Raw genomic sequence first — 15,220 nt, forward strand, 5'->3', positions numbered from 1 at the left:
GGACTCAGAGAGGCATTCACCCGTGCCCCAGGTCACAGCCCAAGAGGGAGCTAGGCTTAAAACCCAGGTTTCACTCTCAAAGCCTGGGCTGTTACCAGATGCCTTACACTGTCCCCAGAACTCCCATGCCATTTCTGTCTGGGCCTCCAGCTCCTTTCTCCCCCAACCCAGAAATCCCAGACCGCAGCCCCGCTTCTTCCTCGGACCCAGGATTTTGGGCCCCCAGCCCTTTCCTCAAATTCTATTCATCCATCCGCTGGAAAAGAGAGGAACAGGGAATGGGTGTTCCGGACAGCCGCCTGCTTCCCCTTCCATGCCCAGCACCCTGCCCCCAACTCACCCACCCACCAGAATGGAGGAAGGCGCCTGAGTTACTGGGTGAGATGTCATCTCTTTTCACGGAGGCTGGGAGTGGGAGCTGCTAGCCTCCAAGCCCCACCCCCCTCCGCCTCCCTGCTGTGTGTGGAGGGGGAGGAGAGCCCACCTCGTGACCTGACAGGGGCTGGCCCAGCTTGCCCTAGATCTGGAGGAGTGGGCGGGGCAGGGGGAGCCCTATAACTGGACGAACCTGGGATCCCTGACTCCTACTCAGCCCCGGAGGAAGCGAAGGACACCATTCCCCAGGAACGGGTGAGAAGCAGAGCTGGGGGCGCAAAGTCCAGCTCAGGGCTTCTGTGGGGGATGGGCTGGGGGTGCACGGGGTGGGGGGAGGAGGAGGTGGCGGTCCTACGCCCGGGCCAGGACAGAAGCAGGAGCAGGGGATGAGGCCAGAGGCAGGGGACTGGACCTAGAAGAAGGGGGGGCAGCAGGGGCATCCCGTCTGGGCTGGAAGGTGGGGTCAGGGGAGCAGCTGGACCTGTAGGAAAACCAGACGAGCCATAGCAAGAGCCCACCAATTGTCACTGTCGTTTATTGAGCACCTACTGAGTGCCCCCATCATCCTAAGATCTCCGTTCGTGGGAGGCGCAGGGGTGGCGGCGACCAGGGGTGTCGGCAGGGTAGCTAGAGCGTCGGTTGAAGGACTTTTGAATGAGGATTAAATTAGCGAATATGTGGAAGATACCGTTTAGATGTGAAGTTGGAGCTTAGAATGTGAAGGTACGATGAGGAATGCGAGGTTGGAACTTAGAAAGTCCAGTTGGGGCTCACAGGGAACTCCGGGGTGGAGGGGAGGGTGGGGTGAGTGGAATTTGAACCCTGGGAGAGAGGGATAGAATTTTTGGCAGGGACCGCCTGAGGATGGGGATATAGGAGAAGACAATGGGAATTAAATAGACAATGAAGGGGCCGGGCCGCTTCGTAACTATTTGTGATTGGATTAGCTATGGGGTGCAAGGCTTTGAGGGCCGAGACCTGATGGGGCGGGGCTCTGAGTGGGAGGAGTCCCCACTGTTGAGTGACAATGTCTCCCTCCCCCAGGTTGGCCAATCGCAAGCCAGAAAATGAAGGTTCTGTGGGTCGCCTTGGTGATCACGCTCCTGGCAGGTATGGGGATGGGGTTTGCTTAGGTTCCTTGCCCCTCCCCCTCCCATCCTCAGCCGTACCCCTTGCCCTCTTCCCGTCCCTGGGTCCCCTCTTTTGCTGGTCTATCTCCCCAGGTCTGAGGTCTCTCCGACATTCATTCGTTCTGAGCAGCTGTTTTATTCGCTCTGAGCCTCAGCTTCCCCATCCTTAAAATGAGAGTTGTAACAGTTTCTAATCCTTTGCTGTCGGGCAGGTAGTGAGCAGTAGTTAAGCGTCAGCTGTGATTAGTTTTATTCTCCATCACCCCAGCATGGCGGTGCATGGAACACACAATCAATGCTTGCCAAGTGATTAAAACAAGCTGGGTGTCCCTCCACCTCCTCCCTGCCCACCAGTGCTCTGATGAAGCCCACCAGCCTTTGTGGAGCACCCACTCTGTACCAGGTACTGTGTGCCTGGAGGGAACAGAGGAGGACATTGACTGCTGTGAACTTGCTCCGTGCAGGATGCCAGGCGGAAGTGGAGCCAGAGCCGGAGCCCGAGGTGCAGCTGGGGCGGGAGTGGCCCCGGTGGCAGGGCAGCCAGCCCTGGGAGCAGGCGCTGGGCCGCTTCTGGGATTACCTGCGCTGGGTGCAGACATTGTCTGACCAGGTGCAGGAGGAACTGCTCAGCACCCAGGTCATTCAGGAACTGACGTGAGTGCCCCTGCCCTGGCCCCTGACCCTCCTGGTGGGCAGTGCGTTCCAGACCCTCAGCTTCCAGTGGTCTGGGTTTCTTTCTGTCCCCATCACCAACTCTTGGTGGTCTGGATCTCTCTTCACTTCTTGCTTTCTTTCCCTTTTTAGCTCCTGGCTTTACCTCTCTCTGATTCTGTTTTTCGACCCTTCCTGTCTCTGGCATGTTCCTCTCTGTCTCTCGCTCCATCACTCTAGCTCAGGATCCCTGTTCCGCTCTCTTCACGCCCATGCTCCCTCCTTCTCGCCCCTTAGGGTGCTGATGGACGAGACCATGAAGGAGGTAAAGGCCTATAGGGAGGAGCTGGAGGGGCAGCTGGGCCCCATAGCCCAGGAGACGCAGGCCCGTGTGTCCAAGGAGCTGCAGGCAGCGCAGGCCCGGCTGGCCTCTGACATGGAGGACGTGCGCAGTCGCGTGGCGCAGTACCGCAGCGAGGTGCAGGCCATGATGGGCCAGACCACCGACGAGCTGCGTGGCCGCCTGGCCTCCCACCTGCGCAAGCTGCGCAAACGGCTGCTCCGCGACGCCGAGGACCTGCAGAAGCGCCTGGCCGTGTACCGCGCGGGGGCGCTCGAGGGCTCAGAGCGCAGCGTGAGCGCCATCCGCGAGCGCCTTGGGCCCCTGGTGGAGCAGGGCCGAGTGCGGGCCGCCACCGTGGGAACCCTGGCCAGCCAGACGCTGAGGGAGCGCGCCGAGGCCTGGCACCAGAAACTGCGCGGGCGGATGGAGGAGATGGGCACCCAGGCCCGGGACCACCTGGAGGAGATGCGCGAGCAGCTGGAGGAGGTGCGCGCCAAGGTGGAGGAGCAGGGCAGCCAGATGCGCCTGCAAGCGGAGGCCTTCCAGGCCCGCCTCAAGAGCTGGTTCGAGCCTCTGGTGGAAGACATGCAGCGCCAGTGGGCTGGGCTGGTGGAGAAAGTGCAGTTGGCTATGGCCACCAGCCCCACCTCTGCGCCCATCGAGAGTAACTGAGTGCCCGCGCATCCCCCTGGGAGGCCCCGCTCCTGTGCTGGCCCCACGTCCCCCCAGCCTACAGGAGGCCCTGTCCCTGCCCCAGCTCCCGGTGGGCCCTAGCTTAATAAAGTTTCATCAAGCTTCATGGCAGCTGCTGGGCGTCCGTGTGTGATTTCTCACAGCTCAAGCCTCAGTTTCTCGTTCCTTCCCCACACCGGCCGCGCAGCGCTCTGTCCTGCCCCCTCTGCCTGTGTGTGTCTGTTTCTTTGTCTCTTCGAAGTCTGTCTTTGCTTCCTTCTGCCCCTTTCTGAGTCTCCTTTTTTCTTCCATCTCTGCTCACTCTCTTCCCTGCCTCTCTTACCCTTCCGTCTCTGAGATGTGGTTCTGGAACCAATCCACCGGTGGGTTAAACCCTACAGTTGCCCCTGACTACTGTGGGCAAAAAAGCAACGCCTCTGAGGGATTTCCCTGGCGGTCCAGCGGTTAAGGGGATGCGGGTTCGATCCCTGGTCGGGGAACTAAGATCCCACATGCCCGTGGGGCAACTGAGCCCCATGGTCCACAGTGGGATCTCCCACGTGCGGCAACGAAGACCAGCCCAAAATAAAATGAATTCATTAATATTTTAAAAATTAAAAAGCAACCTCTCTGAGCCTCCAGGGGCCCAGCTTCACAATACCTGCTTCATAGCCTTGTGACTCAAAAGACCTAAGATCGCTGTCATTAATTGTGAGCCATTTTCACTTTTTTTTTTCCCCCACTATCATTCTCCCTCCTGTCTAATCTGATTCGGCTTTCTTCCCTCCTGGGCTTTGTCTCCGTCCCGCTGTCCCAGAGAGGCTTCGTTTTTCCAGCTTCCTCTTTTCCTCCACCTCTGTCTTCTCTCTCTCCCTCCTCCAGTTTCTCTTGCCCCTGGTCCCGCTTATTTCTTTTTTCCCTTCTTCATCCGGGTTTGTCTTTGCCAGCATTCTGTTGCATTTGTTTTCTCTCCTCATTCTTGTTCCTTCTCTCCTCCGGCTGGTTGGTTAGCCTCTGGTCTACCCTGACGAGCCTACCGGGTGCTGGGTTCAGGCTGCCGGGTTCGGGCTGCCAAGAGAGGCACACTCTGCGAGGGTCTGCAGCAGGCCCCTTGGCGTTTAGGGCTGGACAATCCACTTGGAAATTGACACACAGAGAAGTGTGGCTGGAGCCTGGAGATGCCGGGCGCTCTCCCCTCTCACGTCCTCAGTTCTCCGAGGAGCAGAACAAGGTTCCCATCACAGGGACGGGCCAGGACTTGTATCTCCCAGGCCGACTTCTGCCTGCTTTGGCTCCAACACACTCTGCACTCCGAGCTTCGCCCAAGTTGCCTCGCTTGCCCTTGTGGAATCAGCCCCCCCCCTCGCCCCCACCAGATGATTCACCCTTGGGGCCGAGGAAGGAGGGGAGGTTATCTGTGGGCTCAGAGGCAGGGGGCCCAGTCCCACCCAAGTTTCTGCTGACTCACTGTGTGCCCAGGACCTGGGGCCAAGTCCCCTGAACCTGTTTCCCAGTTGTCAGTGAGGGCGGGGGCGTCAGCCATATCGCCCACTTGAAGATCTGAATCTTGAATTCGGTATGAAGCCAGCTAAGCGGAGAGGGTGTCCCGCCTCATTGCAAGCAGCCCCCCACCCTGGTTAGTTTTGTGAAAGGAGGCTGGAACGGGGTGCTGTGGGGTGGAGGCTGACCCCAGCAGGGATCCAGAGAGACAGCCTGAAGTCCAGGAAGGGGAGGGAGAAGATGACGGACAAAGAAGGGGAGGACACTTAGAGCCTCTCACTGAGCCGTTGAATGTTCTTGGCTACCCCCCAGTTGCCTCATCTGTAAACAGAAACTCCTACAGCTGACATGAGGATGAGACTGGCAAACTGAAGTTGGCGTTCTGGTCTCGTGGGGTGGGGTGAGGAGAGGAGACATTTGGGGGATGTGTGGGGAACGCTGGGGGCTCACAGAGGAAGCAGATGTCTGGGAAGGCTGCTGAGGGGCCAACAGGGATTGGCAGCATGGAGCTGGCTGGAGGGCTGTTGCAATCCCGCCAGGGTGGTGTCTGTGCTTCCCTTTCACAACCATCCCCCTCACCCCAAGGCTGATACGTGCGTGTGGGGACATGAGGCCAGCCAACCTGGAGTCTGGGGCCAGGGCCACCCTCCCCCAGCGGCTAGGGTTCATTAGCAGTCAAAGGCAGCTGGGATGGGACTTCCCTGGTGGTGCAGTGGTTAACTAATCCGCCTGCCAATGCAGGGGACACGGGTTCGAGCCCTGGTCCGGGAAGATCCCACATGCTGCAGAGCAACTAAACCCGTGCACCACAACTACTGAGCCTGCGTGCCACAACTACTGAGCTTGCACTCTAGAGCCCGCGAGCCACAACTACTGAAGCCCGCGCGCCTAGAGCCCGTGCTCCACAACAAGAGAAGCCACCGCAATGAGAAGCCCGCGCACCGCAACGAAGAGTAGCCCCTGCTCACCACAGCTAGAGAAAGCCTGTGTGCAGCAACGAAGACCCGATGCAGCCAAAAAAAAAGGCAGCTGGTAGGAAGGGGGACGGCAGCCCTGAGGGATTGATGTGGTGGAAGGAAAGGGCGGTGGTGCTTGGTGTGCGGAGCGGCCAGAGAGGGTGCACAAGAGCAGATGGGGCGTTTACAGGGGCCCTGGAGGCTTGGACAGTGGGGAAGCAGAGAGAAGGGAGTTTCTGGTGGAGTGATTGGAGGGGCACACATCGGGAGCCTGGCAGCTGAGGTTTTGCACTTTTGACAGGTTGAAAAGACCTCTCAGGCTTCCCTTGTGGCTCAGTGGTAAAGAATACGCCTGCCAGTGCAGGGGACACGGGTTCGAGCCCTGGTCCGGGAAGATCCCACATGCTGCGGAGCAACTAAGCCCGTGAGCCACAGCTACTGAGCCTGCGCTCTATAGCCCATGAGCCACAACTACTGAGCCCGCACGCCACAACTACTGAAGTCCATGTGCCTAGAGCCCGTGCCCCACAAGGGAAGCCACCACAGTGAGAAGCCCACACACTGCAACGAAGAGTAGACCCCACTCGCTGCAACTAGAGAAAGCCCACGCACAGCAACGAAGACCCAAGGCAGCCAAAAAAAAAAAAAGACCTCTGTCCAAAAGGGAGATTGGGGGAATAGAGACCCCAGAGAGCATCCAGGGAGGTTTGGGAGTCTCCCAGAGGCAGAAAGGTGGGGGAATAGAAGAGCTAGTATGAGAGTGACGTTGGAGGTGGCATGGGGTGGGCAGGAGTGTGGAGGCAGACTGTGTGACCCCAGATTCCCCTGAGCTGAAGAGGCCTGCTGAGAAGGGGGAGGGGACGGTAGAGGTGGCCTGGGGACACAGTGTGAATTGAGTTAGGGAGTTATTGAGGGTTACCGAGAGACACCCACTGAGGCTGGGAGAAAGGTATGAAGCAGCAAGACCCATAAGGGAAGAGGGCACAGGGAGAGGGGGAAGGCTGTCCCCTGAGTGGGGAAGGGACTCTGGCAGCTGGGGGTCCCCAACAGTCAGGGAAAGTTGGAGGTGCAGGTGCTGAAGAGCAAGACGCTTTGGGCCTAAGGCTTCAGCCCTGTGCCCACCTGGTCCCCACCACCACGAGGGAGGGGTGAAGGAAGAGAGGTGGGTGGGCACAGGGAGGCACGTGGCCAGGTGAGGCTTAGGGTGAGGGAGATTAACTTGACCACCCCCCCCCCCCCCCCCCCCCCCCCGCCTCAAAAAGGTCCCGGGCCAGGCCACCCAAGCCGGCCTCAGTGCCCAGGAAGGAACATTCGGAGTGCCTCTCTGGCCCCACCCCACCACAAGGCTCATTCTGTCCCTCCTGGTCGTGACGGTGGCTCTCTTTGTGGTTTTGGGAGGTGAAAGTGGGATGGGACACTGAGAGTTTGAGATTTGGAAGAGTGAAGCTGTCATGGGCCTGGGGCACAGGCTTAGATGACCCTTGGGAACTCTGGGGCCCCTTCTGTGCCCTGGTTCCCATGTCATCCCCCAATTGCCCCCATCTCTACCCGCCCAGCTGAGTTTCAGCGTTCCCTAAAGGCTAGTCCAGTGGGTGGCAATCTGCCCAGGGGAGCCCTAGCAACCGATGACGTCTTCAGTCTTGCTCCTCCGGGATTGGCTGGCTTGCTTTTACAGCCTTGAAAGGGCGGGGGACCAGTCCGGTGCTGAGAGCAAGGCATTCTCAGCATCTTGAGCCTGATCTGGGGGTTCTGGTACCCCTCGCCGCATTCTAACACCATGACCCCCAGAAACACATTCAAGGATCTCCTTTCCCATCCCTGGAATCTCATCCTAAAGGGCTTCCATTTTGAAAATTTTTGCACACTTGACCCTCTTCTGGGCACTCCCAGCCCCAGCCCAGGCGGCCCCAGGCCGCATCAGATTCCTTTCCATCATCAGAGGAGTAACGTGGTTGAGTCAAGTCGTGAAGGCAACGCAGCGAGTTGCGTTGAGATATTTAACGCAAAGAAATTGAGATATTCAAAAAACAAAACAAACAACAACAAATTGAGACTCACATACCATAATTGTCACCCTTTGAAGGTGTACAATTCGATGATTGTTGGTATATTTGCAAAGTTTGCAACCATCACCACTATCTAATTCCAGAACATTTCATCACCCCAAGAGGGAACCCCACACCCTTTAACCCTCACTCCCATCCCCTTCTCCCCAAGGCAGGGCAACCACTAATCAGCTTTCTGTCTCTATAGATTTCCCAATTCTGGACATTACATATGAATGGAATCATATAATGTGTGGTCTTGGGGCTTCCCTGGTGGCGCAGTGGTTAAGAATCCGCCTGCCAGTGCAGGGGACACAGGTTCGATCCCTGGTCCGGGAAGATCCCACATGCCGTGGAGCAACTAAGCACGTGTGCCACAACTACTGAGGCTGCACGCCACAACTACTGAAGCCCACGCACTTAAAACCCATGCTCCACAACAACAGAAGCCACAGCAATGAGAAGCCCACGCACTGCAACGAAGAGTAGCCCCCGCTCACCGCAACTAGAGAAAGACTGCGTGCAGCAAAGAAGACCCAACACAGCCAAAAATAAATAAATAATTTTTTTAAAAAATTAGGTGAAACAAGTATGCTAAATCAGAAACAAAACAAAACCTAAACTAAATGTGGCAGTTTCACAAAACCCGTCTGAGGCAGATACTGTCACTGCTCCTACTTTACAAAGGAAGAAACTGAGGCACAGAAGGCTAAAGTCACTTGTCAGACATCCCAAAGCCCAAAGTGATTAGAGACGGGATTTGAACCCAGGTGGGGATCCTGGGGCCACATCCTGACTGATTTCCTCCCCTGCTGAATCACCCTGCCTATCATATGGGCTACAGCTATGCACACACATCTGGCCCCAGGCCCCACTGGCATTACATCCAGCATATTAAAATGCACCCACGTCCCTTATTATATATAATTCCTATGAGGAGTCACACTGCTGTTGGCTAGTTAGTATGTGGGTATATTCTGTAACAATTTCATTTAAAAAAATACTAACTTTTGGACTTCCCTGAAGGTTCAGTGGTTAAGGCTGGACCTTCCACCGCAGGGGGAGCGGGTTCGATCCCTGGTCGGGGAACTATAAGATCCCGCATGCCAAGCGGTGCAGCCAAAAAAAAAAAAAAAAAAAAAGTTCAAAATTACTAACTTTTAACTTGGTCAATTTTTTTTTTTTCACCTTGGAACCAATCAAATGATTTCCCAAGCATTTTTCTAAATTCCAAAACATCGCTCAGGTTAAAGACTCAAAAGACACACAGGGGGGCTTCCCTGGTGGCACAGTGGTTAAGAATCCGCCTGCTAATGCAGGGGACACGGGTTCGAGCCCTGGTCTGGGAAGATCCCACATGCCGTGGAGGAACTAAGCCCGCGAGCCACAACTACTGAGCCCGTGCGCCCCAACTACTGAAGCTTGCGTGCCTAGAGCCCGTGCTCCGCAACAAGAGAAGCCACCGCAATGAGAGGCCCGCACACCACAACGAAGGATAGACCCGCTTGCCGCAACTAGAGAAAGCCCGGGCACAGCAACAAAGACCCAACACAGCCCAAAATAAATAAAATAAATAAATTTATTTAAAAAACAAGGGGCTTCCCTGGTGGCGCAGTGGTTGAGAGTCCGCCTGCCGATGCAGGGGACACGGGTTCGTGCCCCGGTCCGGGAAGATCCCACATGCCGCGGAGCAACTAAGCCCATGCGGCACAACTACTGAGCCTGTGCTCTAGAGCCCGTGCTCTGCAACAAGAGAAGCCACTGCAGTGAGAAGCCCACACACCACAATGAAGAGTAGCCCCCCATCGCTGCAACTAGAGAAAGCCTGCACGCAGCAACCGAGACCCAACGCAGCCATAAATTAATTAATTAATTAATTAATATTATTTAAAAAAAGGAATCACCTTGGGAGTTTTTAAAATTAAAAAAAACTGCTGTGTGTTATATGAAAGTTATTATGAGAGTAAATCCTAAGAGTGCTCATCACAAAAATTTTTTTTGTATTTCTTTAATTTTGTATCTATACGAAATGATGGATGTTTAATAAACTTGTGATAATCATTTCATGATGTATGTAAGTCAAATCCTTATGGTGTCCCCTGCATTGGCAGGTGGATTCTTAACCACTGCGCCACCAGGGAAGCCTCAAGACCACATGTTATATGACTCTATTCATATGTAATGTCCAGAACTGGGTAATCTATAGAGACAGAAAGCTGATTAGTGGTTGCCTTGCCTTGGGGAGAAGCGGGTGGGAGTGAGGGTTAAAGGGTGTGGGGTTCCCTCTTGGGGTGATGAAATGTTCTGGAATTAGGTAGTGGTGATGGTTGCAAACTTTGCAAATATACCAACAATCATTGAATTGTACACCTTCAAAGGGTGACAATTATGGTATGTGAACATCTCAATTTTTTGTTGTTGTTTTTTGGGTTTTTTTGAATATCTCAATTTTTAAAAAATGAATGGAGATCTTCCAGACAAAGGCAGAAAGAAGAGATCAATGAGGGGACAGAGCAACCTCTCTTCCACCCCCACCCCCCCGACTTCCCTGCCACAACCCAGAGCAGCCAGGGAGGTGAGTGGTGAGGGATGCTGGAAGGGAGGTGGCTGCAGGGATTCAGGGGAGAGGGGATGGGGTCCAGACTGAAGCAGGGACCCTGGCGTGGAGAGAGTGATTCGGGAGTCTGGTGGTGGGACTGACGATCTTGTGGACACAGAGGTGCAGGCTCAGAGATGCTACCTGTCCCCAGACACACGTGCTGGGGTCTCAAGGCCCACCGCTCCCAGCCCCCAGTCCCTCCTTGTGACCTCTCTGCCCCCACCTCCCAACTGCTGTTGTTTTTGAGCTGCCTCTGAGGTCCACCCCGAACGACCTTCAGCCCATTCCTGCCCTGGATAACAGATGGGCAAACACTGCAAGCAGCAAACAGCTCATGCTGACCTTGGAGCCAGGGCAGGGTCAGAGGCCTTTTCCCCCCTCCCCCGGGCCCACCCAACCCTGGCCCTGCTTCAACCTCTTTCTTGCCCTCTAGAATCGGGGTGGGGAGGTGAGGGCAGAGGTCGTTTCTGGCTTAGCTAGCCAGAAACGGCTAGCGAAGTATGAAAGGGCTGGGTTCAGATTCACCACTTGGTGGCTGGGGAGCCCCACCCCCCACAGCCTCAGTTTCCTTATATGTAAAATGGGAATGAAAAAGATGCCCACTTCATAAGGTCTGACGTTAATTCAGTGAATTCATGCGCTGAAGCCTTGCGGTGGCATCTGCTGCGTAGTGAGCGCGCGGGAAACACAAGCTTAATGAATAGCGGCTGGCGTTGGCAGCACGGCTCTGCTGCACGTCTCTTGTTGCTCGAAGCACTTTAGGTAAACGACCTGCTTTACTCTCCTGTGTAGGAACGTGACTCTGGTTCCTGGACGGAGAAACAGGCCCAGAGACGTTAAGCAACATACACCAGGTCACACAGCAGGAAGGAGGTGGAGCCGGACTGTGAACCCAACACCATGCTGCTTCTCCTAACACCATGCAAAGTGGGTGTTTCCTTTTTCTTTTGTTATTATGGTAAAATACATAACATCAAGTTTACCATTTTAACCACTTTTAGGTGTACGGTTCAGTGGCATTGACTACATTCACAATCTTGTGCAACCATCACCACTATCCATTTCCAGAATGTTTTCAGCATCCCAAACAGAAACTCCAGGAGATTTTATTTTGCTGATTAGTGTCAGTGAGGAACTCCAGGGAGCATTCGTTGAGCAACTACTGTGTGCTAGAGCCCACGCTGGGGCCATTGGAATGGACAGCATTCTTCTGGAAGCCTCTGGATTTGTCCTGTACAATCATCCAGGTTGTGGCCAAAGTGGGGTTGTCAGATTCACCACATAAAAATATGGGACGTGGGACTTCCCTGGTAGTCTAGTGGTTAAGAATCCGCCTTCCGATGCAGAGGATGAGGGTTCGATCCCTGGTCGGGGAACTAAGATCCCACGTGCTGCAGGGCAACTAAAAGCCCGCGTGCCGCCATGAAAGATCCCGCGGGCCGCAACTAAAACCCAAGGCAGCCAAAAATAAATAAATAAATATTGAAAAAATATATAGAATGCCTAGTTAGATTTGAATTTCAGATACACAACAAATAAATAAGAGTATAATTCCCAAATATTGCATGGGACATACTTACACTAAAAAAAGATTCATGGGACTTCCCTGGCGGTCCAATGGTTAGGACTATGTGCTTCCACTGCAGGGGGCACAGGTTCAATCCCTGGTTGGGGAAATAAGATGCCGCATGCTGTGCATGCCCCCCCCCAATTTTTAAAAATAAATCAATTAATTTAAAAAGATTCGTTATTTATCTGACATTCAAATATCACAGGGCGTCCTGTATTTTATCTGGCAACCTTAGAGCAAGGAATCCAGCCCATGGTTCCCTGGCTAAACTGTGCACCCCGGCTCATGGCTGGGTCCTCTGGGAGAAAAAGGCTCATTTTCTTTCTGGCTGGTGTTTGGCCCAAGCCTGATGTTGACAACCTCTCACTAATCTCTCCCTCACAGGGCCTCACCCAGCCTTCATGTGGACTCTGGGAGGCAGGCACTTACTACCATCCCCATTTTACAGATGAAAACACTGAGCCCAGAGAAGTGAATGTATTTGCCCTGGTCACGCAGTGAAGGTGTGTCTGGCCCTGTAGTCCAGTGGCCAACGGATCTCCGAGACAAAAGAAATAATAATAAACAGGTCTGATCTGTGAGCACTTGTGTTGCCAGACTCCACATTAAGAAATTCCCTTGAGGACTTCCCTGGTGGCGCAGTGGTTAAGAATCCGCCTGCCAATGCAGGGGACACGGGTTCGATCCCTGGTCTGGGAAGATCCCACATGCTGCGGAACAACGAAACCCGTGTGCCACAACTACTGAGCCCGCGTGCTACAACTACTGAAGCCTGCGCACCTAGAGTCCGTGCTCCGCAACAAGAGAAGCGACCGCAATGAGAAGCCCGCGAACCACAACAAAGAGTAGCCCCCGCTCGCCGCAACTAGAGAAAGCCTGCGTCAGCAACGAAGACCCCACGCAGCCAAAAAAAAAAAAAAAGAATTTCCCTTGTTCTCACGTCATTTAATTAACGTCCTAAAGTATGGACTGTGAGCCCATTTTACGGAGGAGGGAACTGAGGCCCAAAAGAGGGGCTGTCACACGAGGTGGAGCCAGAATTTGAACCCAGTTCAGCACAGGAGGCTAATCTTCCCCTGTCAGTTTAGGGTGGTGGGAGGATAGGAAGGAGAAAGGAAGAAGGCCAGCAGGGGCGGGCATGGCCTCGGATCATCACCGTCACCTGGGCCCCTCTCTATCTGAAGTCCTTGCCAAGGGGCGTGGGGAGGCGGCCAGGGGAGGGCTCTGCTCAGCGCAGCCTCCCCCTCCCCCAGCTCAGAGAGCTGAGCACAGAAGGACAGAGGGACAGAGGCCCCCAGAAATGTTGTTCCCTGGATGCAGGTCCCGGGCCCTGTCCTCCCTCTGCTTCTGCGTCCTGGTCCTGGCCTGTGTCGTGGGTGAGGAGGAGTGGGTGGGCAGGTGTGGGGACCCTGATGCAGCATGGGGTGTGAGTGTGACCGGCTGTGAGGCGTGCAGATGTGCGTGTGTGTCTGGGAGTGTGTGTCACGGGCGGCCATGAGTGAACAGTGTACACGGGGTTGGTACAGATGACAGTGATCGTGGATATGCATTTGTGCGTGTGTCAGCAGATGGGTATGCAGTCATGGTAAACATGTTAAGTCTGTGAACATGCATTTGTGTGCTTGTGCGCACATGTGTGTCTTTAGGGGGTATTTATGCAAAAGATTTGACAGTCTGGGCATGTGGAAGGGTGTCTATGTGTACTGGTGTGTGAGTATGTCTGCGTTCTGCACATGTATTTAAATTGTGTGTATATATATATATATATATATATGCAGTGCATCCGATGTGCAGGAAACCGGTGCAAGTGCCTTCTACATGTTAACCCCTAACTCTCACAATAACCCTATAAGCCAGGACCTGTCATTATCCCATTCTACAGAAGAGGAACCTGAGTCTTGAAGAGGTTAAGTCATTGACCAAGGGCACACCACAGGTCACACGGGTGCCTCTGTACACATGTGTACCCGTGTACCCGTGTGATGGCTGGTCTCTGTAGGTGAGGCTTTGCCCAGGTGCATGGGTGCTGGACAGACAGGTGTGTGTGATTCCTGGCAGAACCCCTGGCCCACCAGCCTGACATATGGCCTTGCCAACCTCCATCCCCGGGGACATCCTTCACTGCCTGCGGAGGTTGTTCAAAACGTGCGGGAGTCACAGGAGAACGGAGGGGGCGGCAAGATCAGGAAGTGAGGGAGGCATCAGGAGCGGGGCAGGGGGCAGAGAGGCGGCGTTACAGACTGAGGGAGGAAACCCCAGGCAGACGCAGGGGTGACGGGGCTCCCGGGCACAGATAGTGAAAGGAGATGACCGCTGGCTGAAGGGGGGCGAGGGGCAAGAGGGACATAGAAGGCGATGAGAGGACCGGCAGGAGCCACGGTGACGGTGAGCATGGAGGGAAAAGGAGATGGAAGAGTTCTGGGGTCCCAGCCGTCCCAAGTTGCCCTCTGATCCCATCTAGCATGTCAGCAAGAAGGGCCTGGGGGAACCTCGAGCCCCCCGCCAGAGCCGGCCAGTAGTTCCTGGAGCCTGGTTCCGGGCAAGATGAAGGAGTGGATGGAGTCGCTCGTGACCAGGACAAGAGAGAGCTGGCAGTGGTTCTGGTGCGTGTGCACAGAACGGGGCTGGGGGCCTGAGTCTGAGGGAGGAGGGGCAGGGCCGGAACTCATGGGTTCCCAGGGAGCAGGACAGGGCGGGGGCAGGGCTGTGACCCCTGGGTCCCAGAGGGGTAGAGGGTAAGAGGTGAGAGCAGGGACTCCTGGGTCAGAGGGAGGAAGGGGTCAATGGGGCAGAAGTCTCGGGGGGTAGCTGGACTCTCCACTGTGATGTCCACAGGGGCCCCAGGGCCTTCCAGGGCTTTGTGCAGACCTTCTATGATGACCACCTGGGGGACCTGGGTTCCCACACCCAGGCCTGGCTCCACAGCTCCAAGGACAGCCTCCTGAACAAGGCCTACAACCTGTGTCCCCAGCTGCTCTGCAGGGACAGCTACTGGGATTAAAGTGTTCACAGCCTCTGCAATAAAGAAGTTCTCCTCTGTCCCTGTCCCAGTCCCTCCCGGATGCTGCCAGAGATAACCCCACCCCATCTGCCCCCCGGAGGTTAAGGAGTAGAGGAAGTGACAACACGAAGTGACACACGTGGCAGGGGAGCGACAGTGGGGGCGGGGGAAGGAGTGGGGGCCGGTGGGGGGGGAATGACCCTGCTCCCCCAGTGCTGAGACCCACCACTGCAGGCTTGTGGGCGGCGCGGAAGACTTCAGGCTTCTCAGTTTGGGGTGGAGGGTGAAGGCTGGAGACCAGGCAGGGTTAACAAGCCCCCCCCAGCGGCCCCTCCTTCAGCGCTCTGCGTTCACCTCGCACGGGATGGAGACCCCAGG

At 55.3% G+C, this 15,220-nt stretch overlaps 2 protein-coding genes across 2 annotated transcripts; both read left to right on the top strand.

Moving 5' to 3' along the window:
* The first annotated feature begins 496 nt into the window (after positions 1–496).
* APOE (apolipoprotein E) lies at positions 497–3,303 on the top strand. The gene is made up of 4 exons (XM_027079803.1): positions 497–630; positions 1,420–1,485; positions 1,970–2,159; positions 2,454–3,303. The coding sequence occupies exons 2-4, from the start codon at positions 1,443–1,445 to the stop codon at positions 3,169–3,171; spliced, it is 951 nt and encodes a 316-aa protein (XP_026935604.1). The 5' UTR covers positions 497–630; positions 1,420–1,442; the 3' UTR covers positions 3,172–3,303.
* A 9,808-nt stretch (positions 3,304–13,111) lies between these two features.
* On the top strand, positions 13,112–14,881 carry APOC4 (apolipoprotein C4). Its single transcript, XM_027079263.1, has 3 exons — positions 13,112–13,217; positions 14,303–14,444; positions 14,677–14,881. The coding sequence occupies exons 1-3, from the start codon at positions 13,142–13,144 to the stop codon at positions 14,840–14,842; spliced, it is 384 nt and encodes a 127-aa protein (XP_026935064.1). The 5' UTR covers positions 13,112–13,141; the 3' UTR covers positions 14,843–14,881.
* Positions 14,882–15,220: the final 339 nt, after the last annotated feature.

Source organism: Aethalodelphis obliquidens, unplaced genomic scaffold (assembly GCF_003676395.1).
Source record: "Aethalodelphis obliquidens isolate GAN/ISIS:26980383/991018 unplaced genomic scaffold, ASM367639v1 scaffold43, whole genome shotgun sequence".
Classification (NCBI taxonomy): Eukaryota; Metazoa; Chordata; class Mammalia; order Artiodactyla; family Delphinidae; genus Aethalodelphis; species Aethalodelphis obliquidens.

Bases quoted from the DNA above. Each gene is read 5' to 3' on its own strand.
- APOC4 (XM_027079263.1), top strand. From the start codon at position 13,142: ATGTTGTTCCCTGGATGCAGGTCCCGGGCCCTGTCCTCCCTCTGCTTC. The intron at 13,218-14,302 runs GTGAGGAGGAGT...GATCCCATCTAG, and splicing joins GGTCCTGGCCTGTGTCGTGG to CATGTCAGCAAGAAGGGCCT. The intron at 14,445-14,676 runs GTGCGTGTGCAC...TGATGTCCACAG, and splicing joins GAGAGCTGGCAGTGGTTCTG to GGGCCCCAGGGCCTTCCAGG.
- APOE (XM_027079803.1), top strand. From the start codon at position 1,443: ATGAAGGTTCTGTGGGTCGCCTTGGTGATCACGCTCCTGGCAG. The intron at 1,486-1,969 runs GTATGGGGATGG...TGCTCCGTGCAG, and splicing joins GGTGATCACGCTCCTGGCAG to GATGCCAGGCGGAAGTGGAG. The intron at 2,160-2,453 runs GTGAGTGCCCCT...CTCGCCCCTTAG, and splicing joins CAGGTCATTCAGGAACTGAC to GGTGCTGATGGACGAGACCA.